Source organism: Macaca fascicularis, chromosome 8, assembly GCF_037993035.2.
Source record: "Macaca fascicularis isolate 582-1 chromosome 8, T2T-MFA8v1.1".
Taxonomy (NCBI): domain Eukaryota; kingdom Metazoa; phylum Chordata; class Mammalia; order Primates; family Cercopithecidae; genus Macaca; species Macaca fascicularis.
In genome coordinates this window covers 142,595,960-142,622,926 of record NC_088382.1, presented here as the reverse complement: position 1 = coordinate 142,622,926, position 26,967 = coordinate 142,595,960, and the positions used below count along the sequence as shown (strand labels likewise).

The 26,967-nt window shown below is 43.7% G+C and overlaps 1 protein-coding gene across 1 annotated transcript in view; it reads right to left on the bottom strand.

Annotated features, from left to right (window-relative positions):
* The window catches only part of TG (thyroglobulin), a 275,111-nt gene that overhangs the window by 142,636 nt on the left and 105,508 nt on the right, over window positions 1-26,967 (bottom strand). Inside the window, exons 33-35 of the mRNA XM_045398722.3 lie at window positions 24,852-24,931; window positions 23,954-24,097; window positions 13,273-13,335 (exon numbers count right to left, since the gene is read on the bottom strand). Of these exons, the coding sequence (XP_045254657.2) occupies window positions 13,273-13,335; window positions 23,954-24,097; window positions 24,852-24,931 (287 nt within the window). The remainder of the gene's footprint in view (window positions 1-13,272; window positions 13,336-23,953; window positions 24,098-24,851; window positions 24,932-26,967) is intronic.

Sequence of the window (26,967 nt, the reverse complement as noted above, 5' to 3'; positions counted from 1 at the left end):
CCTTGAGATCAAAGACTGTGCTTCAGTTTCACTGATTCTCCAAGACCTATAATAGCAAGCAAAAAAATATTAACAATAGAAAGAGTAATGTAGTTGTAGTTTGCATTTACTAAGTGTTCACTGTGTGCTAAACAGAAACAATAGTACTATTTTTTCATAAACCGCCCTAATCCATAAATATGTATTGAATGAATTAAGTTAATTAATAAAGGAGTAATAGAGTACTAATTTATATCTCTATAAAGATTAAGACTATTATTATTCACATACTACAAAACCTCTGTAAATAATTATTGAGTCAATTAGTTAATAGATTAGTCACATAGGAAGCAAATAATGGGAAGCCGATTTAATAAAATCTCACCTCTACGTGGTGTGTTCTAGTTTATAAAACACTTTTATTTACACTGCAAGAATTAATAACTACATCATCCCATGCCTTAATTACTATCATGCAGAGGGCTGAACTGAGGCTCAGAGGTGCTACATAATATGGCCAAGATCACAACTCGTGACCGGTGAGCCAAACTGCCAGGGATTTCATCCAAACTACTCCCTCTCAATCCCCACTGCCCCACAGCTGCCACCTCCTCCGTATGACTCCGCTGCAGCCTCATAAAGTGGTTCCCTGTGGCTTCTCATTGCAGGCAGAAGTTTCCAAAGACGTCTGTAATGGCCCAGCATCTGCTCAGTTTATGAGCTTGTGTGTTGGTGAGTAACCATCTTTCATGTTGCTAACTTCAAAGACGCTTCTAGGGAAATTTCTAACTAAGAAAAAGTCATACACACGAAACCAGACTTGGATCTATATTCCTTCTATGTCCTCATGACAAAGTACTAAGTTCATCCCCAGCAAAATTCCTAGCGAAATTTCAAAGGATCAGAGTGAATCTGATTTCTCTCTAAGAAGTTTGACTCCCAAAAAGTGGACATCCCCACCAACTTCCCCAAACACAAAGCTACATGGAGAGAGTACAAGAATTGGGTCTCCTAAGAGCATCTGAACTCCTCTTTCATGGGGTCTCATTCATGATGCTGGGTGCCTGGGCAAAACTTTAGAAATTCTGAGGCACAAATGCATGTGAACAAACAATCTGAGCTAAGCAAAGTGGTTCCAGCACCATGGAGGCCTCCCTTGGGGTGCGGAACAAGGGCATGGGTGAACTGTGGGAATTTGCTGAAGCTCACACAGCTGCCTTGAACACAGACTCCCAAGGCAACACACTTGCCCCACGTTAGAGACCTGTGTCTGATCTCTGCAGGAGCAGGAGCAGCTGCTGCTCGTTCCATTTATCAAGTACTTGCTATATGTGGTGGGCAGTAGGCTAAGCATGTTACACACAGGACTTTACCCAAATTTCAACTTGTAGGTAATAGGCAACATGGTGAATTCTACCTTAAGGAAACCGGGGCTCAGAGCAGTGCAGTGACTTTCCCTAGGTTATTCATAGAGTAGGAATAGAATTAGAACGGAGATTGAGATCTGCCCACCACCAGGCTCTGTGCTTCCCAGCTTCTGCTTTTGCCCGGGTCCTTCTGCTTGCCTGTGGGTGAGCGATCACAAAAGCAGAAGGGAAAAAAAACCACATGCTACAGCATAACTGAGCCAATGCTAAGAATTACAAACTTTAAAGGGAAATTTAAAAGACATTTAAGCCAACCCCTCGCACAACAAGAGAACCTTCAACATATTGGAATACTCCAGTGACAGGGAGCTCATTACCTCAATCTTACTCCATCACAGCAAGATAAACAATGCTTTCCACTATCTGACCCAGCCCCTTCTCTCCTCTTTCCCCATCTCACCTTCCCATGACACCAGGCACTCCATTCATACTGAAGCCCTCACTCCATCCTCTTAAGCTGGGTTCCTCTCACCTCCTGGACTTCATACACTGGGGAGAAGATGTGGATGCTTCTGTAATAAGTCAAACCGAGTTCCTTCAGGAGGTCAGGGAATTCAGCACACTCAACAGTAAGGGAGAATAAATGAATGCATGACTGAAGGATCATTTTTAAAACTTTGTGTAGCACTAGCCATTTGTAATATACTATCACTATTTTTAATCAGTGATTAAAATTATTATAAGTCATTAAACTAAGGAAATTTTCTAGTGGGTTGAACTCAGGGATGGTCTAATTCACCGTTAGCTATGTAGAAGGGTCTGAGGGGTCTCAGGACAGGCAACCTGCCTAAAATATTTCCCCCATGTGTTTGGCAAAAGTTCTGAATCTCTGCTCTCAGAATAGAACTGGTTTACCCACTTGTTAAACTGTGAACAACCCTGAGAAAAAGATAATAAAATATTGATATTTTCACCTTAGCGTCAATAACTTTGTTAATTCCATTTGGTTCAAGAGGCTCCAGGATGGCACCAGAAAATAAAATAATAAGTAAACAAGGTCCTTCTATTCTTAACAGTTGCCTGTTCAAGACAACTGTTCAGGGGTGAGAAGGAAAGAAAAACCACGTTTTCATCACAGTGTCTTGCCTTGGGATTGTCATTCTAGATGAGAAGCATGGCTTAAGAGCATGTAGTCAGGAGTTCCCCAGAGTGGGCACAGAGGAGTTATAGAGCGAGAGGAAGACAGGGCGGTACCAAACGCCAGCTCCCTCTACCTCACAGTTTTGATTGAGGCCATTTTTGTTTACATGGTTTCTGACTGATTCTAGGCTGAAGGATATCTTCCAGAGCTAAGAAGGATATCTTCCATAGCTAAGAAGGATATTTTGAAGAAAATATTTAAAGCTAAAGGCTAAATAACCAAACCCAAATGGTAGATTTTCTGTTGGCATATTTTGTTCCTGGCTCTATATCCTTTAAATATAATTAAGCAAATTTTTGATGGACCAGGTACAGAACTGGCACTGTATAGGAGAAAGTTACTGTAGAAAATCCGTACATTTTCTCCATCTTCGAAGACTCTAAGATCTAGCAAGGGTTTAAGACATAATCATTCAGCAAACATTTGTCAAGTGCCTCCCAGACTCACTATGTACAGCTGCACAGATTGTGCATAGCACAACTGCGGGGGTAACATTTACAAAGATTACCTGTGAAAGGACCCCATGAGAACTGGTAGTACATGGCCTAACCCAGCCATGCCACCACTGCCAACCTTTACTGAGCATTGAGTACAGCAATTTTATGTATAATATCTCTTTTAAGCTTAAAAACAACCTCTTTGAAGTAGGTACAATCGTCTCCATTTCACAGGTGAGACAACTGAAATGCAGAAAGATTCTTTAAACTAGCCAAGGTCACATACTTAAGGAGTGCCAAAGGTAGGGTTCAAAACCTGGCTGCCCAAACTCATTTCCCATGTGGCTTTCAGTACTCCACGACCACCCTCACCATTCATTCATTTGTTCATTCTGCTATTGATTCATTTCTTCAACACACATTAATCGATCACGTCTACCTTTAAATACTGACCTAGGTCAAAGTGGAGACTTATATCTATTATTTAAAACCAAATAACTATAAATAAAATAATATTGAGCATCTACTCTATACTGGACATTTTGCTAAGTGTGAAGAACTCAACCATGAATTACAAAATATCTGCCCTCTGGGAGCCCAAAATCTAACAAGCAAGCAAGAAAAATCCTTTCATTCATTTGGTAAATATTTACTGAACACTGACTCCCACAGGTGCTGAGAACGTCACAGTAAATGAGACAGATAAAGTCCCTGTCCTCCTGCAGCTCCCATTCCAGAGAGGGCAAGCAATACTCAACAAGCACACAAATGACAACAGTTCACAGCGACAGTTCCCAGAGGCAGTACAGCAGGGTGAAGGGGTGGACAGTGCAGAAGGGAGCTACTCTGGATGGGGTGGTCAGCAATCCCTTGGAGGAAGTGACCTGGGGCTCAGAGCAGAGGAGGAACAAACCCTATAGAGGTGTGATCTTTTCCCAGAACAGGGCTGACAGTGGTCTCTCTGCCAGCAGCACCCACAGCCACTGGGGTAGAGCCGTTCCGTCCTAAAGGGAGTGTGAGAGACCCCACAGCACCCTCCACAGTCTATACACTTTAGTCCAATGTGGGACACGTCTGAGGGTGGAATGCGTGCTATGAAACACTGTGCAGGCTCTCCCGCACCAACCCAGGAGCACTGTCTTCTTCCTAGTAGGTGGGTACAAAAGTAATTGCAATTTTCCCATTACTTTCAATGGCAAAGACCGCAATAACTTTTGCACCAACCTAATACGATCGTTTTCTATCAAACTGATGGAGCACATTAAGGCCACACAGAATTGATTCTTCATCATCCTTTTTGGTCCTCAGGCCAGAAGGCCCAGGTGAGCAGGCACTGACTCCAAATTGTTTTTTTGTTTTTTTTTTGTTTTTTTTTTTTGAGACGGAGTCTCACTCTGTCGCCCAGGCTGGAGTGCAGTGGCCGGATCTCAGCTCACTGCAAGCTCCGCCTCCCGGGTTTACGCCATTCTCCTGCCTCAGCCTCCTGAGTAGCTGGGACTACAGGCGCCCGCCATCTCGCCCGGCTAGTTTTTTGTATTTTTTAGTAGAGACGGGGTTTCACCGTGTTCGCCAGGATGGTCTCGATCTCCTGACCTCGTGATCCACCCATCTCATTTAATGCTTGTATAAAACCTAAATTTCCTATCCAAATATGCACAGAGTTTACGCATACACACACAAACACTCTCAAAGAGGGAGCCTATGATGCATCTTCTGACACATTCATGTTGCTCATTTATAGCCGTAGCCCCAGTGCTTAGTGCCTGGTACAAAGTAGGTACCCACCAACTGCTTGCTGAATGAATAAGTAACTGAACAAAGGGGAAAGGCAGCCAAGGCAGGGGAAACTATAACTGAGTCTTAAACCCAGCACTTCTCTGTTGGCTACTGGCTCCCTCCTGCACCCATGGAGAGAAGTGAAGCCTTCCAGAAAGGAAGGGAGCTGAGAACCAGTTTCCTCACCTGTCTCAGTTTCTTAAGACCTACCAACATTGCAGTGCCAGCTTGCCAGCTGTTTCTTTCTCCTTCTCAATCTCTCGGTCTCAGAGAGACAGAGAAGAGGTCCAGGGGGCTGCCAGATGTGAGGCTGTGCCCACACCACACTTACCCTTGCACATGATAGCAATTACAGTCACCCAGGCAGCACAGTCCCTGGCAGATGTGCATCCCAGCTTGGGAGAGGAGTTACCCGCATGCTGAGTGTTGCAGCTGCTGACTACATGATTCGTTTGGCACTCTCAACCGAAGTGAGGAAACAGGGTGAGCTAACCGGTCATGTCTTGCTGGCCCCTGGGATATAAAACCTATCCCTGGACAACTTTTCTGATGAAATAGTGACAGGGTATGCACTGTGAGCTGCCTCAAAATGGCTTGTGTGTGCATGTGCGTGTGTGCACGCATGCATAAGCTCTGTGCATATTTCGACAGGACATTTAAGCTTTATACAACATTAAACAAGTTTGGAACCAGTGACCACTCACCCGGGCCTTCTGGCCCAAGGACCAAAGGGATGAAGAATCAGTCTTGTGTGTCTTTAATACGCCATCAGCCCAGCGCCTACAGTAGTAAGAAAACAGTGTGCCTGGGTTGGTGCAGTGTTTAAGGCACCCATTCCACCCTCAGACATGTCCCAGGCTGGATTATTAGAGTGCAAAGCCACCGTGGAGGGTGCTGCGGGGTCCCTGACTCCCTCTAGGACTGCAGGGCTCTACATTAGCAGTGGTGGGTGCTGCTGAGGCAGACCACCATCAGCCCCCTTCCAGGACTCTCTCGGCTGGAGGTCATGCCCCACTCAGAGCAGCTCGTGGTAATGAGTGACCAGTGTGAGGCCATAACAATTTTAAACGTCATCCCAGCTTCAGCATCCCTAAAGGGCCAGCTGAGGCCTCTACTGAGACAACACTAAGATTCATCTTCTCCCTCATCCCAGTCCTGGGCCTTCCCTTGCCTCCTAACACCCCTGTTGGTAGAATTAATTTTTTGCTTAAAAAAAAAATTGGCCTTCCTACTAAACTTCATCTCAGAGTCTGATTCGTCGGGAACTGGAGCAGCGACAGCCACTGTCTTCAGTGGGGAGACTCTGGGTTTAGATCTGGGTTGAGTATAAATTTCAGCTCTACAAAGTACTGGTTATGTGAGTTTGGGCCTCTTTGAGCCTTAGCCTCCAAATCTAGAAAATGGACACAGTTGTGCACACCTTGTAGGGCAGTTGTGAAGACTAAAATATAGAAAGCATTTAGCATGGTGACTGGCTCATGGTGATTTAGTCATTCCATGAATAGGAATTTTTAAAATATAGGATTGTGTGTGGTCATTAGAGGTTGGGAAGTTCAGAGGAGTGGGAGGAGACAGGGAGGTTAGTTAAGGGTATGCAGCTTCAGGGGGATGGGAAGAATGATTCCTACAGTTGTGTAGCACTGTAGTGGAAGGATGGCTAACAATTAGTGTATATTTTGAAAACTCTAGAAGAGAGGGTTTGGAATGTTCCCAACACAAAGAAATGATAAATATTTGAGGCGACGGATATGCTGATTGCCCTGGTCTGATCATTATGCATTGTATACGTGTATTAAGATACCCCTCTGTATCTCATAAATATGTAAAATTATTATATGTCAACTAAAAATAAGAGCAAAAGATGATAGAGCTATTAGCAAACTCTTTCCCTTAATAACAGTTATCCATAAAAAGTGTGTGTGCGACTGTATATATGTCTGTGTGGATATATACATATATATAATTGTATAGCTCAGCTTTAACTGGTTGTCATGTGGGGAAGTTACACTCTCTCTGCCTCAGTTTCCTCCTCTGTAAAGCGGTTTGGACTTGAGAATTATTGCTGATGTTTCTTGAACACCTGCTCTACAGCAAATTCCATGCTGAGCATTATACTTTATTTGCTCTTCATCAAATCCTGCTGGACTGATATTGCTTATATTTCACCATTATTTTCATCTTACAGGGGCAAGCAGGGGCATCAAGAGGCTGTGAAATCTGGCCAGATGGACCTCAAAGCCGAAGTGCTGCACCGTGATGTCGTACTGCTTCCTCACTTAGATGGTGTACATGCTTCCCGCCGGTGCTGACATTTTTTAGGATCACAGGACTCTGTTTCCAGCTTAATGAAAAACATTTGCAGAAAAGATCAAGTGAATTCCATCAACCCACGGGCACAGGCAAAGGCACAGGACGGAGGCCAAGCAGACAAAGTTGATTCCCTTTCATTGCGTGGTTCAAAAGCTGTTGGGGCAGCCACTGCTGTTTCCATCTGTCCTGAACTCAGGCTTTGTCTCTCTCACTGAGCTCCAGGATGAGGTCAGGAGAGAGGTGCTGGAAAGCTGAGCAGGACAAACTGTAACGAGACATCTCTCCTCGCTCCACCTCGCACCTCTCAGCTGCAACCTTCTTCACAGTCCACTCTGCCAGCAGCAACCTGCGCTGCACCCATTGCTCAAAAGGGCTCAAAGTCAAGGGCAAGAGCATTTTCCAAATGGTATGTTGAAGTATTCATGTGAAACACACATAGAATGGAGAGGATGAAATCCTAAATAAATATTCTGTGTTTTCCCTGGCTTTCAATCCAAATAGTAAATTTAATTCAGTAGCACCTTGATATGGTTAGGCTCTGTGTCCTACCCAAATCTCACCTTGTAGCTCCCGTAATTCCCACACGTTGTGGGAGGGATCCGGTGGGAGATGACTGAATCATGGGGGCAGGTCTTGCCTGTGCTGTTGTCATGATAGTGAATAAGTCTCAGGACATCTGATGACTTTTAAAAACAGGAGTTAACCTGCACAAGCTCTCTCTGCCTGCTGCCATCCACGTAAGATGTGACTTGTTCCTCCTTGTCATCTGCCATGATTGTGAGGCCTCCCCAGCCACATGGAGCTGTGAATCCAATTAAACCTCTTTCTTCTGTAAACTGCCCAGTCTCGGGTATGTCTTGATCAGCAGCACGAAAATGAACTAATACATACCCCTAAGAGAAAAGTTGCTGAAATAGGGAATGCAAGCTGAATGCCAGTTGTCCTGGGAATATACCCTTAGGAGATCCCACATTTGGGAAGCAGGGGAGGGGTGCGATGATCACACAGGTAGGCTCTGACACTAGATAACTCAAGCTAACCTGCAGCAGCCTTGCTGGCTTGGTTGGTGTGAGCCTTTTGAGATGCAATGTACATTTGTTTTATGAACAAAATGGTATCTTTACTATTTCACTTGTTTTGTAAAACAATTTTTCTCCAAAGAGTACAACTGCACACAATACACAGATGATATAATTGTCCACACTTTCTCAAAATCTAGCTTGTCATCCACCAAAGCACTCTCATGATAGTGCAAAGTGAAAGCCTTTACATAGTTTTAAAGATCATTGTTCCACTGCTTCAAGCCCTATAAGGATCTGCAGTATCCAATGTACTTTACACTTTGGACCCTGTCCTCTTCTGCACCTGCTGGTCCTGCAACACTGAGCTACTTGCATGGCCCTGCCTGAGCCTTACTGATGCATGTCCCCATGCTTCCACACATGCAGTGCCCTCTGCCTCAGACACTGTCCCTTCTCCTCTTGGCCATATAACAGATGCATACTCATCCTCCATGTCACAGTTTGGTCATAATATATTTGTGGCGCTTTTCCTGCCTGTCTATGGTGAATCTGGGGGAACCTTTTCAGTATCCCGCTGCAGCCCAGGAACAATTCCACTGTGCAGGTGGACTCTTGAGTCTAGACTTGTCTGGAGATCTAATTGCTTAGCTTCATTTAGTGTGTGTGTCTGTGTGTGTGTGTGTGTGTGTGTGTGTGTGTGTATGTATAAGCTACCCATTCAAAGTCTACTTCAAAGAAAGAATTCTGCTCCCCTGATTGGTCAGTGGGGATGGTGTGCAGATGGAGGAGACTTCTGAAATCTCATGGACCTGTCTTGAGTACATACTATGTGATAAGGGCTGCTCTATACACTGCATTTCTGTTGCTCTAGGGAAGGTTTCTAACACACTAGCTGGTTTGAAGGCACCAGGAGTTTAGCAGGCAGGTGAGTTTTAGAAAGCCTTTCCAGAGAGAAGGGTTTGCATGTGCAAAGAATTCTTTCTTTGAAGTAGACTTTGAATGGTCAGCTTATACAAAGAAACACACATGCGTGCGCGCTCATAAAAGAAATGAAGTCAAGAGATTAGGTCTCCAGATAAGTCTAGACTCAAAAGCTCATCTTTGCTAATCTATTTCAGAAATTCAACCAAGTAATCTTATCTAACTCTGAAAGGGTCCATACAGATGTGGGTTCAAATCCCAGCTCAGTCATTTAATTTCAGTTTCCTTACTTGAAAAACAGATCACGCTACAAACCTAAATTTCTCGTGAATATTACATGACTTATAAATATTTGATATTTAAGAAATATTTCCTTTTCTCCCTGAATAGAAAGTACATAAAGATGAGTATTTTACATACACACAGTGCATACGTGCCTGTACACGTACACATACACATATAGACACACCCTCACAATTCATGTCAGAACGACACAATGACATTTCTACACCCTGAAGGCAGAATTATCCCCTCCCTCTGATTCACATCAAAGGAACATGCCAAAATTCTTAGTTCCAATTTGGGAACTTTAACACACAGATAGGATGTTGGCTCTGACATTTCCATGCTTTTAAGTCATACTTGTTAATGCTTACAAGCACTGTGACATCTCATTCCACCTTGGAAACATCTACTCAGACCCATAGGCTGTGTGTATTGTGAAAGGACATGCTCAGAGCTCCATCCTTTTTTCTTCTTTTGTAGGTAATTCACATGTCAGTAACATAAATGTTTAGCAAAAACAGAGTGGAAGCATTGTAAAATCACCCAGAGAAGTTATGCTTTGGTTTATGCATCTTTAACAATAGTATTTGACATCAAAGCACTATTTATCTAAATTTAATAAATAATTTTTTAGTGATGAAACTTAAGGATCACAAGTATATCAAAAGAAAAAAAACACTTTAAATTAAGGCTGGTAAGTATGCAACTAGCAACAACTGTTTGAGACTAATTTGGCAATAAAAATCTAGGGTCTTAAAATGTAAATTTCTCAAGCCCAATAATTCCACTTTGGTGACTCTTACCCCAGGAAATAACCTGGACTTCTGGAGGAAATTTTAGGTACCAAGTAGCTCATTTTGCTATTTTTATGATGATGAAGAATAATAAACAATTAAATGACCAAAAATGAAATAGACTAGTGAACTGGTGGAATAACAGGACAGCTATCTCTGTGAACAATATCCTTGCTTGTTTGTTGTTCATCACTAGAAGGTGAGCATCATGAGAGTAGGAACATAGAAGACTCAGTGAATGAGTGAGTACATATACACATGCCTGCATGAATGCATGATTTAGAGAGATATGTAACAATTTGGAGATACATATATAATGCAATATTAGGTAAAAACAACCAAAAATGCAACATTATAAATAGAGATTACAATGATATCAGACCACAGAGCCTAAAAAGATTGAAAAAAAACACATGAATTAACTGACACAGGTAACTTCTAAATAACTGTGATTTTCATTCTATATTTCTGCATTGTTTGAACTTTTTACAGCTAACAAATATTATAATAGGACTTATCTCTTGAGGTTCATATGAAGTTTAAATGCTTAGCACAGTGCTGAAGACAAAATGAATTTTCATTAAACGTTCAACAGTTTTGAAAAAATACTATAGTATTGTTTTGAATTAAATACTGCCCTTTATCCTCTCTCCCTCCACAATTCCCTACAAAATGAAGTAAAGGAAAATAAGCATCTAAATCCACAAAGATAACAAAAAAAGAACAAGGAAAAAAGGAAACGCAAGGAGCAGACAGCAGATGAGGGACTTCAAACACTGTTAAGTGAAGAATGGGAGACGGAGACTTGTTAACTGACTCGGCAGAGAGGCACAAGCAGTGCCCCAGTGCCTACAGAAGGAAGCATGTACAAGACCCGCAGCTCTCCAGGGCTTTGGTGAGCAGGAAGCAGGTGCTGCAGAGGACAGGGGTACAACAGGGATTGTGTGTGACAGGAGGATACCTGAAAATCTTGACAATTGTAACATGGCTCTGTGGTGGACCATATTTACATGGCCATAATAATGATTTACTCTTGTTTCAACCCCAAATCTCGATATTAATGTATTTTGTGGATTGTAAAAGAGGTGATAAAAGAGACAGAGAGCTAAGTCTCTATCAAGGCAAGAAGTGAATAGTCACTTCTGAAGTTGACAAATCAAGGAACAGTGGGATTCCATGGGTAACTGGTTCCAGGACCCCTCCCACCCATGGCTACCAAAATTCACAGGTGCTCAAGTCTCTTAAACAGAAAGGTGTAGCATTTGCGTATAACTCACACACATCCTCTGTATACTTTAATCATCTCTAGATTACTTAAACTATCTAATACAATGCCTACACACAGCTTTGTCTGCAGGGATTCAATGTAGTACTTGACGCACAGCAAATTCAAGTTTTGCATTATAGAATTTTTTGGAATTTTATTTTCTGATTATTTTTTATCTATGTGTCATTGAATACATGGCTATGGAACTCACATACAGAGGGCCAACTGTAACTTAGAAACACAGAGGCCAGGATGAGGAAAAAAAGTAAAAAAAAGTAGTTAAAGGAGTTGAAAGTTGGGGCTACTAGGAGTGGGAGTGGCAGATGAGTAGAGATGACAGAGGGAATTCATTTGTTTTTTTGTTTTTTTGTTTTTTTGAGACGGAGGCTCTGTTGCCAGGCTGGATGGAGTACAGTGTGATCGTGGCTCACTGCAACCTCTGCCTCCCGGGTTCAAGCGATTCTCCTGCCTCAGCCTCCCAAGTAGCTGGGACTACAGGCGCATGCTACCATGCCTGGCTCATTTTTGTATTTTTAGTAGAGACGGGATTTCACCATATTAGTCAGGCTGGTCTCGAACTCCTGACCTCGTGATCCACCCACCTCAGCCTCCCAAAGTGCTGAGATTACAGATGTGAGCCACTGCGCCCAGCCTGTTCTGCTTTTTAAACCATAAATCTTTGGGGACTTTTTGATTATTTCAACTGTGTTTGTACATTAACTTGATAAAATTCAAAATCAATTTTGACCAAAATCTGGCTAGGACATGTATTATCTGTTTGGTCTTGGGCAACTTAATCCGTCTCTAAGCCCCAGTCCACCTTCTGTGACATGGCAATAACACCACCAGCCTCGCAGCATTTCAGGAAGCTAACATATGTCATGAATGCAAAGTGCTTAGCATACACAGTTTCTACAGAAGGCTCAAAACTTTATATATAATGTGTTCTCCAAAGTTAGCTGTTTTAACTGACTGAGGGAAACTAATAACATATATGAGTAAAAGATATTTTTATACTTTTAGCAACAGCCCTGGTTTTAAATAATTTCCTCCTACATGAGCTATATTCTGTCTCTCCAGCCAGGGCCATCATGGCCATAATGACAGATGTCTAGGGTCCCTCAGACATCATGTCACAGGACAGGAATTAACGTCGCTTGGACTCTTGGCTGAGCAGCGTCTGGAGCCCAGGCTGAGCCTCTCATTTCCTGACAAAGGGAAGCAGAAAAGGGGACGGTGCAGTAAGGCCCGTGCTGTAGTTACCCTTCCACCTCACCCCCATCTAGAACATCCAGATGTCCCCACTGCACCCCACCTCTCTGCACTTCCTGCTGCTTCATGCTAAATACAGCGTGTTGTGAGGAGGGTCAGTGGGATGGGCAGGAGCAAGGGCAGCCTGGGTCCAGGCTATGCTACCGGGCTCCCGGGCACCTGGGCTCCTGGACTCAGGGCCAGCGTTTCATTTTTAGATGTCACCATGCTGCCCAGTGTGGCCGATAACTGTAAGCTCCAACTCTTTTGCTAATAAGGAGCTGACTTCTTTCCCTCTTTGGCCATAAATAACACCATTCTTGACATTGCCTCCGGATTGTGTGTGTCTAGTCATTACTCGATAGGGCAAAATAATCCTTAAAATGAAAACTGGGAGAACCCGACTTAAGTCTTACTCTGCTTCAATCAGCCACATTATTTTCACAAATCATTTCATTTCCATGAGTCAGTTTTCTTATCTGCAAAGCTGGCATGTTGCTGGCACTCACCCTCCTTATACATGTGTCTAATTCATAGGAGCTGGAAATAATAAGAGTGATGTGCAAGCTATCAACTACTGTACAAAAGCAAGAGGGAAGAGGAGAAAGAAGATGAATGAGGCAGTGCTCTCAACTGAGAGATCAAAAAAACAATGAACTTACCTTTCTCTGTGAGGGAAGGCAGAACAACCGAAGGGCAAAAACTGGGAGCACTATTTTGAGCAACTGAAAAGGAAAAAACGGACGTTTAGTTCTTTTCTACCATCTTGGTATCATTGAGTTCAGAAGGCATTAATAGAAGTACAAGATGGTGATCATGAAATTGGACTTGGAAGACAGCCAGCCAGTCCCAACCTGTATCAGTCAGGGTGGGCTGGATGATGCTGAGCTAACAAATAATCTCAACGCATAAGTGGCTTAGAAAGTTCAGGATCCCTCTCCTTGCACTACCTGCCTACTGCAGAGAGGCTGGGGGCTTCACTCTACATTATCCTCTCTCAAGGACCAGGCTGAAAAGGGCACCTTCTTGCCCCAAGTTTCAATAATTGCCAAGCAGGGCAAAGCAAATGCAGCAGATTTATTTCAGTCTTGCTCTTAGAGCTTTTGCCTAGACGTGACACACATCACTTCTTTCCTCATGACATTGACCAAAGCTAGGAATGAGATCAAGGGTGAGGAAGTACAGTCCTACCCCATCCCAGAGAGCAGAGAGCAGAGACGTGTGGGAAACAACACAATGCCAGCCACTATCACTTACTGACTCTGTGAACTGGGTGAGGCTCTTATCCTTTCTGGGCCTGTTTTCACATCTGTACAATGAGGATAGTACTACCTACCTGGAGAATTATGACAAAATTACAGGAGATAACACAATTTATTACTTTTGGCACTGTGCCAGGCAAAAGATACCAGCTCAGCAAATGCCAGCTGCTATTAGCAAGCAGCACATCGTGGTGGCAGCCTGGACTTTGAAGGCAGAGAGACTGGATATAGACCTCAACAGATCACTTGGAAGCAGTGTAGAGTGACAAGTCTTTTAACTTCCTCTATTTTCAGTTTCAGCATTGATAAAATGAAGATGATGTAAAAATTGAATGAAGAACCATTCATACCCAGTCTGTGACACATAAATGCAAATTATCTTCTTTCCCCTTTTCTTCCTTTACTGAACAAATCTAAATCTTCATCACTCTTTTATCTCCAATGGCCCAAACTAGAACCATATATGGGATCTCCTTGCTCACGGGGAGCTGCGGCAATGTAGCACGGCCAGGAGTCAAAAGTAAGGGCTCCCGGCTCAGCGGTCCCAGACAACATTGGTTTGCTGCTTTTCTGCTGTGTAACCTCGAGCAAATTACTCAAACTCTCTGTCCTCAGTTTCCTTGTCTATAAAATGGGCATAATAACAGTGCCTCTCTTAGGGTTGCGAGGCTTAGATGAGCTGATACTGGTGCAGCTTTGATCATTCAGCAAACGTTCAATATATCCTATGATTCACTCTTAATACTGCCCTTTAACAATAATACACTCTTGCCTTGCCTTTTGTTCCTGTGTGCCTCCATGAAAAGCCATGGGTCAGAGTCATGCTCTACTCTGGTCCCAAAGTCCTTGCATGGGTCCCCTCACATCCACCTCCTCTGCCTTCTTCACTTTGGTCAGGTATGCCAAGTCCCAGCCTCTCTTGGTTCTAGAGCCTTCAGCCCTATTGTGTCTTTTTCTGCTTGGCATCATCTGTCTGGAAGCACCTGCTACTATCATTCTAAGGCACCAGATCTCAAACTTTGGCAGACCTCCAAATTACCTGGAGGGCATGATAACATACACCTTGCTGGGTCCCACCCCAGAGTGTCTGATTCGGCAGGTCTGGGATGGGATCTGAGGTTTACATTTCTAGCAAGTTCCCCAGCGCTGTGGTTGCTGCTGATCCACACTGACCTAAGGCTTCTGTCATCTCACATTCTGGGAGCTCCTTATATAACTCACAATTGCTCATAAGTACCCCCATGTTCCACTACACCCAACTGGTCAGCTTGATACTTGTCACCCCGTTTTCACTTCTTTAAAATGTTTGTTCTTCCTAGAAGAGACTCAGAACCATGTTCCTGAGAGTGCAATCTTCAGAGAATAATTTGACTATCTATGTTGAGGGCATTCAAATGTCCACACCCTTGGATCCAGCAATTCTGCTCCTAGAAATTTACTTTGAAATTCAAAGCAAACTCTGTTTGCAAAGGAAACATTTCTCAATACTGATTGAACACTGGCAATTACATAAATGTTGAACACTGAGAATGGTGGTGTGAGCTACAGCACATTCACTGGGGGGATTACCACGCATCTCACGTCAGCAGAGCATTTACCACACAGTTCTGCTGCTGTTGCTTTCCTTTCCTTTCACACCCACCATCAGTGAGAAAAAGTAACAGGCATTATCAGCCTTTGTGTGGGATCTTCTTTATTGTACAGGACTGAGATGAGTCCTGAGAATCCTCAGCTTCCCTGCCCCTAGGGCACTGAAAACCTCAACACCCTCAGTCCCTGGGAGTGCTAAAAATTCCCCAGGGGACGCTCCTACTGTGAACCTTACTGTGTAACCTTGGGAAAGTTTCTCAGCTAATTTATACCCATTTAAACAGATGAATGCTAGCCTTCCTGGGATTCATGCAGTGGTGTGCAGAAGCCAACTCACAAAGGCTCCCAGCAGCCATTGTGCATGCTCCTTCCCACCTCTGCTTTCAGAAGCAGCAAGTTGGCAGCCTGAAATCAGCCATCATGGGAGGATTCACACCATGGGAAATGGCAACCACTTGTGTTACTGTCATATAATAAGAAATACACATTTGGTCTTCATCCCAGTTCCTGGCACAGAGCTCCTAATACCCTCATAATTTCCTGAATGATGGGAGTGATATAAGCATCTTTTATTAGAATATTTTATCTGTACTTCTGACTAACCAGCTATAAATTGGGGGTCTCCATGACCTCCTCCTTGGGGTCAATAATTTGCTAGAATGGCTCCCAGGACACAGGGAAACCCTTACTAATTAAGTTTTATTATAAAGGATACAACTCAGAAACAGCCAAAAGGAAGGAGTGCATAGGACAAGGGGGCTGGGGAAGGAGCCTTGAAGTCAAGAGCTTTTGAGTCCCTTGGGATCTCTAGAGTGACAAAAGTATCTTTTTGTCTGCTGATAGGATGACTTGTGGTTGGAGGCCCCTAGATAGCTTAAGAAGGAAGACTAGTTGCCACAAAGACCAAGGCAAGAGTAGAGGATTGGAACTCTCAGTCCCACTCCCCTACCTCCAGGAAGAAGAGAATGGCTGGAGATTGAGTTCATTGACCAATGGCCAATGACTTACTCAATTCTCACACATGATGGAACCTTCTTAAGTCCCCTCAGCAACCAGGCTTGGAGAGCTTCCGAGTTGATGAACACACAGAGGTGCTGGGAGGGTGGGGCACCTAAAAAAGGGTGTGGAGGCTCCTCCCCCGGCCCCCTTGTCCTATGCAGCCCCTCCTTTTGGCTGCTTCTGAGTTGTATCCTTTATAATAAAACTTTAATAGTTAGTGGTTTCCCTGAGTCCTGGGAGCCATTCTAGCAAATTATTGACCCCAAGGAGGAGGTCATGTCAACCCCCAGTTTATATGGTCAGAAGTACAGAAGGCTCAGGGCTTGTGATGGGTATCTGAAGTTGGGGGCAGTCTTCTGGGACTGAGACAACCTATAGGGTCTGACTTTAAATCCAGGTACTTAGTGTCTGAATTGAATTGAATCACTGGTCCAGAGGGTTGAAGAATTAGTTGGTGTTGGGGCAAAATACCCTACAGATGTGGAATCGGAAATGTTGTGAGTAAAAAATAGCTCTTACTCCCACTTCATCGGTTGTAACATATTTGCCAGCACAGCACTGCATGGAGTAACAGTAGCCTTTACCTCATCAGATTGTTAGGGAATTAAAGGAGATACTGCATGCCAAATGCTAGCCTAGTTCCAGGAGCAGACTTTATGCTTAGTAAAAGGTTAAGAAGCTGTTCATAGGATGTGAATGATGATAAAGAATAGATTCTACAGTAAATTGCTACCTACATATGGAAGTTTCTATGTGGGTTGCAGAGACACATAATTAGAAGAGCTTGTCATTTCCTTTCCAGATTCTTACATCTAGAATTGCAACAGGGTCCAAAAACATTTGCTTAGCAGAAGACAGGAACTATGAGGCTTCAACTCTCTTTTCTAGAAGTCACATTTGACTTTGTAAACAGATCTTGCCCCACTTGCAGACAATGCACAGCTGCAGATAAGATGGGCAGCCCTAGTTCTCTTCAAAGAACAGAAGTCCCAATGCCCCAGAGGCCCACCCCTTCCAGGAAGCCCTGGGCTCTGGGGTACTGCTTAACCGCAGAGCAGCCCCTTATTCCACGCACCACCCCCACCTCACCTCAGCACTTATACCCTTGTCCTCTGGAGGCTTAGAACAGTTCCTCTCTGGCTCTACTGCCAGGAAGGGGCTGCAAACAGTCTCATTTGCATTCACAATTGCTTAGCCTGAGACTCTGCAATTCTGTGCTAAGATGCATGGAACTTTCTGCTCACTTCTGAACTCTGCTCGTAGCAGAATCAGAAGGCCCATGGCTGCAGGCTCTTTGGACGCTCCTCTTGGCGCTCTGCTGCACTAGGTCTGTGCTTTTCTCTTTCTGAATGCTGGGAGACTCTGCTCTGTCCTTTGATCTGTGACCACAGCCCTGTAAGAAGGTTATGTTGCAGTTGTCCATGTGTGCAGGTCTCTGCCTCTGAGGCTGTGAGGTCTGTAAGGGCAGGGACATGCTACCTCCTCTCTACCGACTGCCTATGGCTAGTCAGTGGCCACTGCTCCTTCGCCCCACTTCCCTTTCTCTATATCCAGCTTTCAACCGGAGTCACTTTTGTATAATCCCTTGTAGAACAGAATTTCCTGTTCCTCTCTCATGCTCTAAAGAAGCACCCCCAACCCCCTACCTCTCCCCTGGTATCCCACTACAGTAATACAAGCCACATCACGGTGTAATTCTCTGATTGGAGAGAATGATTATCTCCTGAGGACGGAGAGGAGAATAGCACCCTCCTCAGGGGGGTGTGAGTTGATACAAGGAATGCCTTTAGAGTAGTGTCTGTGACACGGTTTGGAGGTGTGTCCCCTCTAAATCTCATGTTGAAATGTGACCTCCAGTGTTGGAGGTGATCCTGGTGGGAGGTGTTTGGGTCATGGGGATGGGTCCGTCATGAATGGCTTGGTGCTGTCCTCGCAGTAATGAGTGAATTCTCGCTCTATGAGTTCACACAAGAAGTAGTGTTTAAAAGAGCCTGGCACCCCCTCTCTCTTGTTCCTTCTCTCTTTCTCTCACTCTCATCATGTGACAGGTCTGCTTCCCCTGCACCTTCTGCCATAAGTAAAAGCTTCCTAAGGCCTCTCCAGAAGCTGGGCAGATGCTGATGCCAAGCTTGCACAGCCTGCAGAACCATGAGCCAAGTAAACCTCTTTTCTTCATAAATTACCCAGTCTTGGATACTCCTTTATAGCAATGCTGATATAGCAATGGATGAACACGGTCTGACATACAGTAAGTGATTAAGAAAGATCTGTTTTCCTTAACATCTGTGTCCTTAGCCAGACTGTCAACCCTTTGTGGGCAGGGACTTCTAACCTCTGTGCTTCCAAAGTGTTTGGCGTATAGTAGGAACTCAATAAATCTCAGTTCCTAATTGATCCTAGTGGCAGTTCCTCAGAAACAGGGGACCAAGTGTGATACGGTTTGGCTCTGTGTCCCCACCCAAATCTCATCTTGTAGATCCCATAATTCCCACATGTTGTGGGAGGGACCGGTGAGAGATGATTCAATCATGGGAGTGGGTCTTTCCCGTGTTGTTCTCGTGACAGTGACTGGGTCTCACAAGATCTGATGGTTTTAAAAACGGGAATTTCCCTGCACAATTTCTCTCTTTGCCTGCTGCCATTCATGTAAGATGTGACTTGCTTCTGCTTGCCTTCCACCACGATTGTGAGGCTTCCTCAGCCATGTGGAACCGTAAGTCCAGTTAAACCTCTTTCTTTTGTAAATTACCCAGTCTCAGGTATGCCTTTATCAGCAGCATGAAAATAGACTAATACACAGTGTTAATGGGCTCATAGTCATCACTCAGTATAGATGTCACCACACTAAAGGACCAAACCATGGACTTGAAGCAAGGCCAAAATCTATTATTGAAAATATTCATCAAATCCTTGGTAAAAATGTTTGTCTCATGTGCCAGTGCTGACAGAGAGGTGAAGGAGAGGATCCTATTCACCCTGCAAGGCTCAGGCCCAGGGATTCCTGTCTCTAGGCAGACTTTCCGAGTCCCATAGAGGCTACTTCCTACTATTATGTATGTAATTACCTAATACAAAGCTAAGAGTGGGGAAAAAAGTAATGACAACGTCAGCTTCAGTGCTGGGATTTTACATCAGTATACTGGTGTGGTTTTGTTAACTAGAGAACATGGAATTCAAGGCCATACTAATGTTCAGAACTCAGCAAACAAGTATGTTTTGGCTCAAACTATATCATACATCAAAAGACGGTTTCTTACTGGTCAACATGGCCCAGCTGTGAGAATATTCTAATTTATTAAACCAGTCTCCTTAAGTAAGGTTCCCCTTCTCCACCTAGGTCTTAAGAGGAAATAATCCATAAAGTCTTAAGACTTTTCCCACCACCCACTTCTATTTGATGAAGACAACGTAAGGGAAAAAGAACCTTGTCCTGCTCTGCTGGAGAGTCAAATCACACCATGTCAACACAACCTTGTGACAGCCAGTCCTCCTCCTTCTGTTCTGAAATGAGAACCATGGAGCCACTTACACCAGAACACCCATAAGCCATGTGCATCCCATGGTGTTTCCTGCTCAGGGGCCATGGATGGAAGAATGAGAGTCTAATGACATTGTAGCACTTGTCACTTCTCTCCCCAGGCACCCAGACACTGAAAACAGGCAGTGCACACTGTGAAAGACCACCTGCGTGGGCCGAGGAGATTGCAGGAGCTGGACCTTAGGCCAAAAGGAGGGCCCCTAGGAACCTTCCAGCAACAGGCTTCCACACTTCCTCTATGGTTTCATTGTTTGTCCCCTCCAAAACTCATGTTGAAATTAAATTGCCATTGCAACAGTAATAAGAGGTGAAACCTTTATGAGGCTGACCCCTCATGGGTGGGGCTAACGACATTATAAAATGGCAAGTTTGGTCCCCTTTCTTTTCTTTGCTCTTCTGCCCTTCCCCATGGAACGACATAGCAACAAGGCCTTTGATAGATGCTGGCTCCTTGATATTTGACTCTCCAGTCTCCAGAACTGAGAGCCAATAAATTTGTTTATTATAAATTACCTAGTCTGTGGTATTCTGTTACAGCAGCACAAAATGGACTAAGACGCCTCCTAAGCACAACTTCTTTCTCCTATGTTCCCGTGACAGTTTACGGATAAGTGTTCTAGTATTTCATCTCTTCTGCTATATTTAATCATGTTTCCTCATATCTTCCTCACTAGACTGTGTCTAAGGAAAACGAATATATCTTATTAATCTCACTTTCCACAGTGCCCAGCACAGTATATAGCTGAAAACAGACACTCAGTAAAGTCGAAAAATTTATGGTAAGAGAGACCCAGCACAAGAATGTTTTATTTATTTATAATTTGTAACTCCTTCTTAGACTACGAGTGACTGCAAAACAGAAATCATGGCTTTTTCAGGTTCAATCACACAACATAGTGATTTAGAGTCAGAAAGACTTGTGTCCAAATTCTAACTCTGATTTACTTTCTGGTGACCGTGAGTGAGTGACAACCTCTCTGAGCCTCTATTTCCTTATGATACACGGGTGTGAGAATTAAGTGAGATAGTGCATGCAAAGTGTTTGGAATCCAGCCGGGCACACAGTACGAGCCCAATACATAGAGGTTATACTGGTAATGCCAGAGGACCCCCAGGTATGATTGATGCTCAGTCAATGTTGGTTGAATAAGAACCCTTCTGTAAATTTTTAATTCCCTGCTCTAAGTTTCTGGTCAAAACTCCTGAGTCGAGTCCCCAGACTGACCCCACAGAATATATGCTGGAAAAAGTTAATGATCTGTGCAGTCAGATGAAAAGAAAAAGAACAGATGGAATAAGTTGGGACAATGAGTACCTTGGTTCCTTCCCCTGCCAACTCCTGTCAAGATGTTGTAACACTCTGGTCTGATTCTCATTACTTCTGAACAAATGAATTACTTCTTAAGCTTCTTTTTACCCAATTCTTCCATGAGTAATATGAAGATGGAAAATGACATTTTTAAGACTTTGGTAAGGTAAGGAGGTGAGAGGACAGATGGGGTAAGTGGGAAGTGAGAGGTGAGAGCTCAGTTCTGAAGTCCCCCAAATACCCAGCGCTGGCATTGGGTCTCCTTTGGGGCCAAAGACCTGGGCAGGTATTTTCTCCTTTCCTCTATGAGTTAAAGCAGGGAAACTATTATATATGGAACATTATTCCTTTAATAGAAACCCACTGAGGATATTTCATTATACAATCCTGATGTTTCTCCTAAAATAATTTCAGATGTTAAAATAAAATAAAAAGCCAATAGAGTAAATTCAGATCAAATCACAGGATGCTGAAGGTGGACACCAGCACAAAGATTCCATTCAAACTGGTAATAATTAACTCCAGAAACATCCTCCATGAAGTTGAGGCACACACAAAGAATGGGTAGGCTCATGAGAAAGGGCCGAGGGCCAGATCCTGCATGGGAGCTGCATCTGGACCTTTCAGGTTGGATATGGCTATGGAATAAGGCACCAAACCACCACCTGGTTTGATTTATTACTTTATTAGTATTTATTATTTTCAATGTATTAGTCAATTTCCTGTTAATCAATTGAGTTGGGGGAAAGCCAGTCAGGAAAGGTATCTAGACATTTTCCTGTCTAGTCATTTATGGGATGTGAAAGACTTGGCAGGAGGCAACATCGTAAAGGAAAGGAGAACAAGTTTGGGGCCATCAGGTCTGGGCCTGAAGCCTGCCTCTGTTTCCTACCACCTGTGTGGTTTGGGTCAAGCAATTCAACTTTCTATGCTGTACTCTTCTCACCTTAAAATGGAAGAAACAATACCTACTCTGCAGGAGCATTATGAGTATTAAATGGTACAACCTATGTAAATCCAGCATGGTCTGAAACAGCAGGCACATGAAGAATGTAATTTCTTCTCTCTTTGCCTACTTTGGGCAAAGGGTTATATTGGATGATATAAAGAATGTGGCTGGGTGCGGTGGCTCACGCCTGTAATCCCAGCACTTTGGGAGGCTGAGGGAGGTGGATCACCTGAGGTCAAGAGTTCGAGACCACCCTGGCCAACATGGTGAAACCCCGTCTCTACTGAAAATACAAAAATTAGCTGGGCATGGTGGTGGGTGCCTGTAATCCCAGCTACGCGGGAGGCTGAGGCAGGATAATCGCTTGAACCCAGGAGGCGGAGGTTGCAGTGAGCCGAGATCGCGCCATTGCACCCTGGGCGACAAGAGCAAAACACACCCCCCCGCCCCCCAAAAAAATGTGAAAATCAAAGGTAGGGATCTCAAAGACCCCTTCCAGATCAGACAGTCCATGACTCTATTTTCCAGGGCAAGCTAAGTAAGAGCCAGAATTCACCATATATTTACTCTGAAACTAACAAGGAAGCCACTAGTGGGAGAAGTTGGAAATACTAAACCTCAGCTCAGCCTCTCTCTAATTTGACTCCTCCTAACTGAACACAGGGTGTTCCATCTTTTTGGGTCTGGGGCATCTTTGTGAATTTGCTTCTGGGACACAGGGTGAAGATGTCTAGTTTCCATGTGGCTGTCCAATATTCCCCAAATCTATCCATACCATAAACACCTGTGATGTAAGCGGTGACAGAATCACAGTGAGTCTCATTCGCTATTTTCACCAACGGAAAACCTGAAGAAGTGGTGTGACTTTCCTAAAGATAAACCCATAGTAAGTAGATGACAGAGTTTGAATAACGCTAACATCTCCTTATCTGAGTCCAGGAACTTTTATGTCACACTGTAAATGCCATTCATTCATTCCTTCATCAATTTCAAATTGAGCTCCTAAAACGTGCCCAGATATAATCAGAATCATACCTTAAGGACCCACGTTGGGTCAATGCTGCCTTGGCCTTGAAGTCCTAACTCTATATGCGTTGTCAAATACACGTTGGTTGCCCCCGTTTTCCTCCATGGGATTACCATGTGCTACATTGTCTTGATTGTCAAGGTAAGAAAACCAAGGGAATGTGCTAGAGTCTACATCTATTGATTTTCCCTGTCCAGCAACAATGCCTTCACTATTGTTTGACGAACATCCCCTATCCTAGTGCATATAGTCTTGTTGGCACTGTCAAGCTGCCCACTCTCCCTCTGGCAGTGTATTGACTAAGCCCAGATGGGACCAAACTCTCCTCCTCGAATTTAAAGATTGAATATAACTACTAAACCCTATGAAGCAGATTAATGATGATCATGGCACACTGAAGAAGTTGTCCATTTGTTTCTGCTACATATGTCCATGGAAAGGTCCATTTCCATCTTTACTGAGACCTACTTGCTCATCCTTCCTTTGAGTCAATGAGCAGACTTCCAATAAGTTTCTTGTATGCTTTAGTTAAACAGAATCCATTTCTGTTGCTTGAACCCAATGAATCTTGACTAATCTACTTACCAACCCAAGAACACTGTCTTAATGCATGACTGGGAAATAGTTAACTAAAGATGCCCATATAGCTGTCAAGGGAAAGCTACTTACTGGGCTTCTGGTACCATCCAAAGGGATAGGTGTGGACTTCAATGTCAGGAGAGCCACAGTCCAAAATGCGCCAGGCTCCTCCATTCTCCTCACTGCACATCTGAAGTCCCAGGCTGTTCAGAGTGAGACATGTTACCTCTCCTCCTGGGGTGAAAAAAAGAAAAAAAAAAAAAACACAATCAGGAAACTGAATACAATGGAAGAGTCTAATAAATGAGAAAAATTCTGCAAGTTCATTGTTCAGCAGATATTTGGGATATACCACTATATTTCAGATACTATCTCAGCCACTGCTGAAAAACCTGGTACCTGAACTCAAGGAGCCTCTGATCTAAGAGCAAAGGGATAGAGGTGGCTAATACTTATCAAGTACCTATCATGTGCCCAGGGCTATGCTAGGTCTCTGTTGGTATTGCTTCACTTGGTCTTCACATAACCTTATGAGGAAGGCAGTTTTGGTAGCCCTATATACAGATGAGGAGGAAATAGAGGCTCAGGGAGATTAAGTGACTTTTCCAGAATCACACACTAGTAAGGGAACGAACCAAGCATTAAATACATATCACACAAATGGATCCAAAGTTCACCAAGCTGCTTGACCCAAGTGTTGAAAGATGAACAAAAGATAGCTAAGCCAAGAGTGGAAGGAAGGAAGTTTGGCCAGAGAGAACTGCACATGTAAAGTGATGATTGCTGGACTAGGAGCCATGTCTCAGCTACCACATTTATTAGCCAGTTGCCCTCTCCAAGCCCCGACTTCCTTATCTGTGAATGAGGATTGTTTCTCCCTTCTCACAGAGAGGAGACCCTGAGGGTTTGATAAGAGCATAGATGTGAATGTGTTTTCTAAACTGCAGAGTGCTGTGAGCAGGGGAGAGGGAGTTGTTACTATTATTACCTTTTAACTGGGAAACATTTAGAAATCCAAAGCCAGTGCAGCATGGGTCCGCATCACACCGTCGTTCACATTCAAAGAACCTGGCATAAGAAGAGAAAGAGCAGGCCTGAAGGTTTTCATTGGTGGCCCAGGACCTACTGGGTGGGCTGATTGTAGTCATTCTTGCTTTTGGGGACCAGCTTTTTTACACCCCCTACTTAAACTGGGGGTGCTTTGGTCAATGTGCATCAGTGGACTCTTAGCTTTGAGGTTCTTTCTGGAAACAAGATTCTACTCCTCTCTGGAGTAATACTGTCCTGCTATTAATCGTTTATTCACCCATTCATTCATCATGCATATATTCTGTGTCTATTATGTGTCAGGCTCCAACCAAGCTAACCCAGGATCCAGAATGTACTCCTTCAGTCCTTTCAGGTAAGCAGAAAATCTTAGCTTTGGACGCTGGGAAAATAAAGAAATAACAGGGAAGGCATTTCTAGAAAGAGGAGAGTTCATGGACTTAGAGTCAGGGTGACCCAGCCAGGGGCCTGTTTAAGCAGCAGGAGCTGAGCCTGTGTTCCCCTTCACTTCCCCTCTTACTGTACAACGTGGATAATTACACTCTACCAATGCATTTCTGTTTACTGGGTCAGCCCATCCAGCCAGGCTCTCTCAAGACTGACCTTCTTATCCACTCAATGTAGCTACTAAGCCCTACCCTCAGCTTCTAGGGCTATTCATGGCAGGAGGGACTTAATGGCTCCAAACCAATGTTCCTGGGCTAAATTCCAAGTTTCCCCTGCCCTGACCACTCTGCTCCAGTCTGACCACTCATTCTTGACTCCTGAGAGCTTTCTCAAACCCCTAGTCCCTTCTTGGTGGGGGGATCCTGCCTAGTTATGGCCATTCTCCTTCCCTGAACCCAAGTCTCATCCCAGTGGTGATGCTTTTATCTGCTGGGCAGCATCTCCAACATTGGCAGCATCTGTGCCCTGATGCCTGCAAGTCACCTCTCTGCTTTTCCGTCTCCTAGTTCTCTGCCAATATGCCCACTTACCACTTCCTTTTCCTATCTTGGAAGCTCATTTCTAAGATCCAGTCTGGACAATGCATTATCCCAGCCAACTACATTTCCCTGAGTCTAGACGCACAATCTACTCCCCTAGTTCCCACCCCAGTTCCACGGTCAGGCTGATCCCTGGTTCCAACCCTCCTTTTCATCCACCCCTCCCATCAGCACAGTAGTGTCCAGCTGAATCTCGAGACAGATCAGCCTGCCTCATCTTTTTACCCCCATTTTCAAAAGCAGATCTTAAGCACCAGCAACATGGTTCAGTGTCATAACTCATAACTCAAGAGCACTTCACAGATCAATGGTTCATGAATGAATGACCCTTGAATTTTTAAGTATAAAAGAATCACCAGGGGAAGCTTCCTTAAAGGTCAGTTTCTTGAACTCCATCCCAGGAAATGCTAATTCAGCAGGTTTGAAATAGGACCCAAGGATGCAGTTTATAAATAGGACCCAAGAATGCAGATCTGTGGATATCACCCGTTAGAATTCACATTCATCTCTCCGGGTGATTCTAATGGGTAAGATCCACAGATGATAATAGGAGAGACATCGTCAATTAAAACAACTAAATAATGACTAAGCAAAAAATTCAACCATAAAATAAAATTTAAAAATAAATAAAAAATAAAAATTATTTATATGCTTATGAGTCTATTAAAATTTCTACTTGCTCTCCAGATTCTGAGTACTGCAATGGGAGGTTTTGAGAATCAAGTTTATTACCATACTTGATAATTTACATTAAATAATGAGATGTAGCTCAGTGGCTCTTTCATCATCCAGCTAGTAGTTCAAGGCTAAATGTTGTGTTTACCATCAGTACCTTACCTTAGCTAACGTTTTCAGATACGGTTACCTCTTTATTACCTTTTACCCCCTTAGCTTTGGGTTTTATAGTTTTTGTTTGTTTGTTTGTTTTTTGTTTGTTTGTTGACAAGAGTCTTACTCTCTTGCTAGGCTGGAGTGCAGTGGTGTGATCTCAGCTCACTGCAACCTCCACCTGCTGAGTTCAAGCGATTCTCCTGCCTCAGCCTCCCGAGTAGCTGGGACTAGTAGCATGTG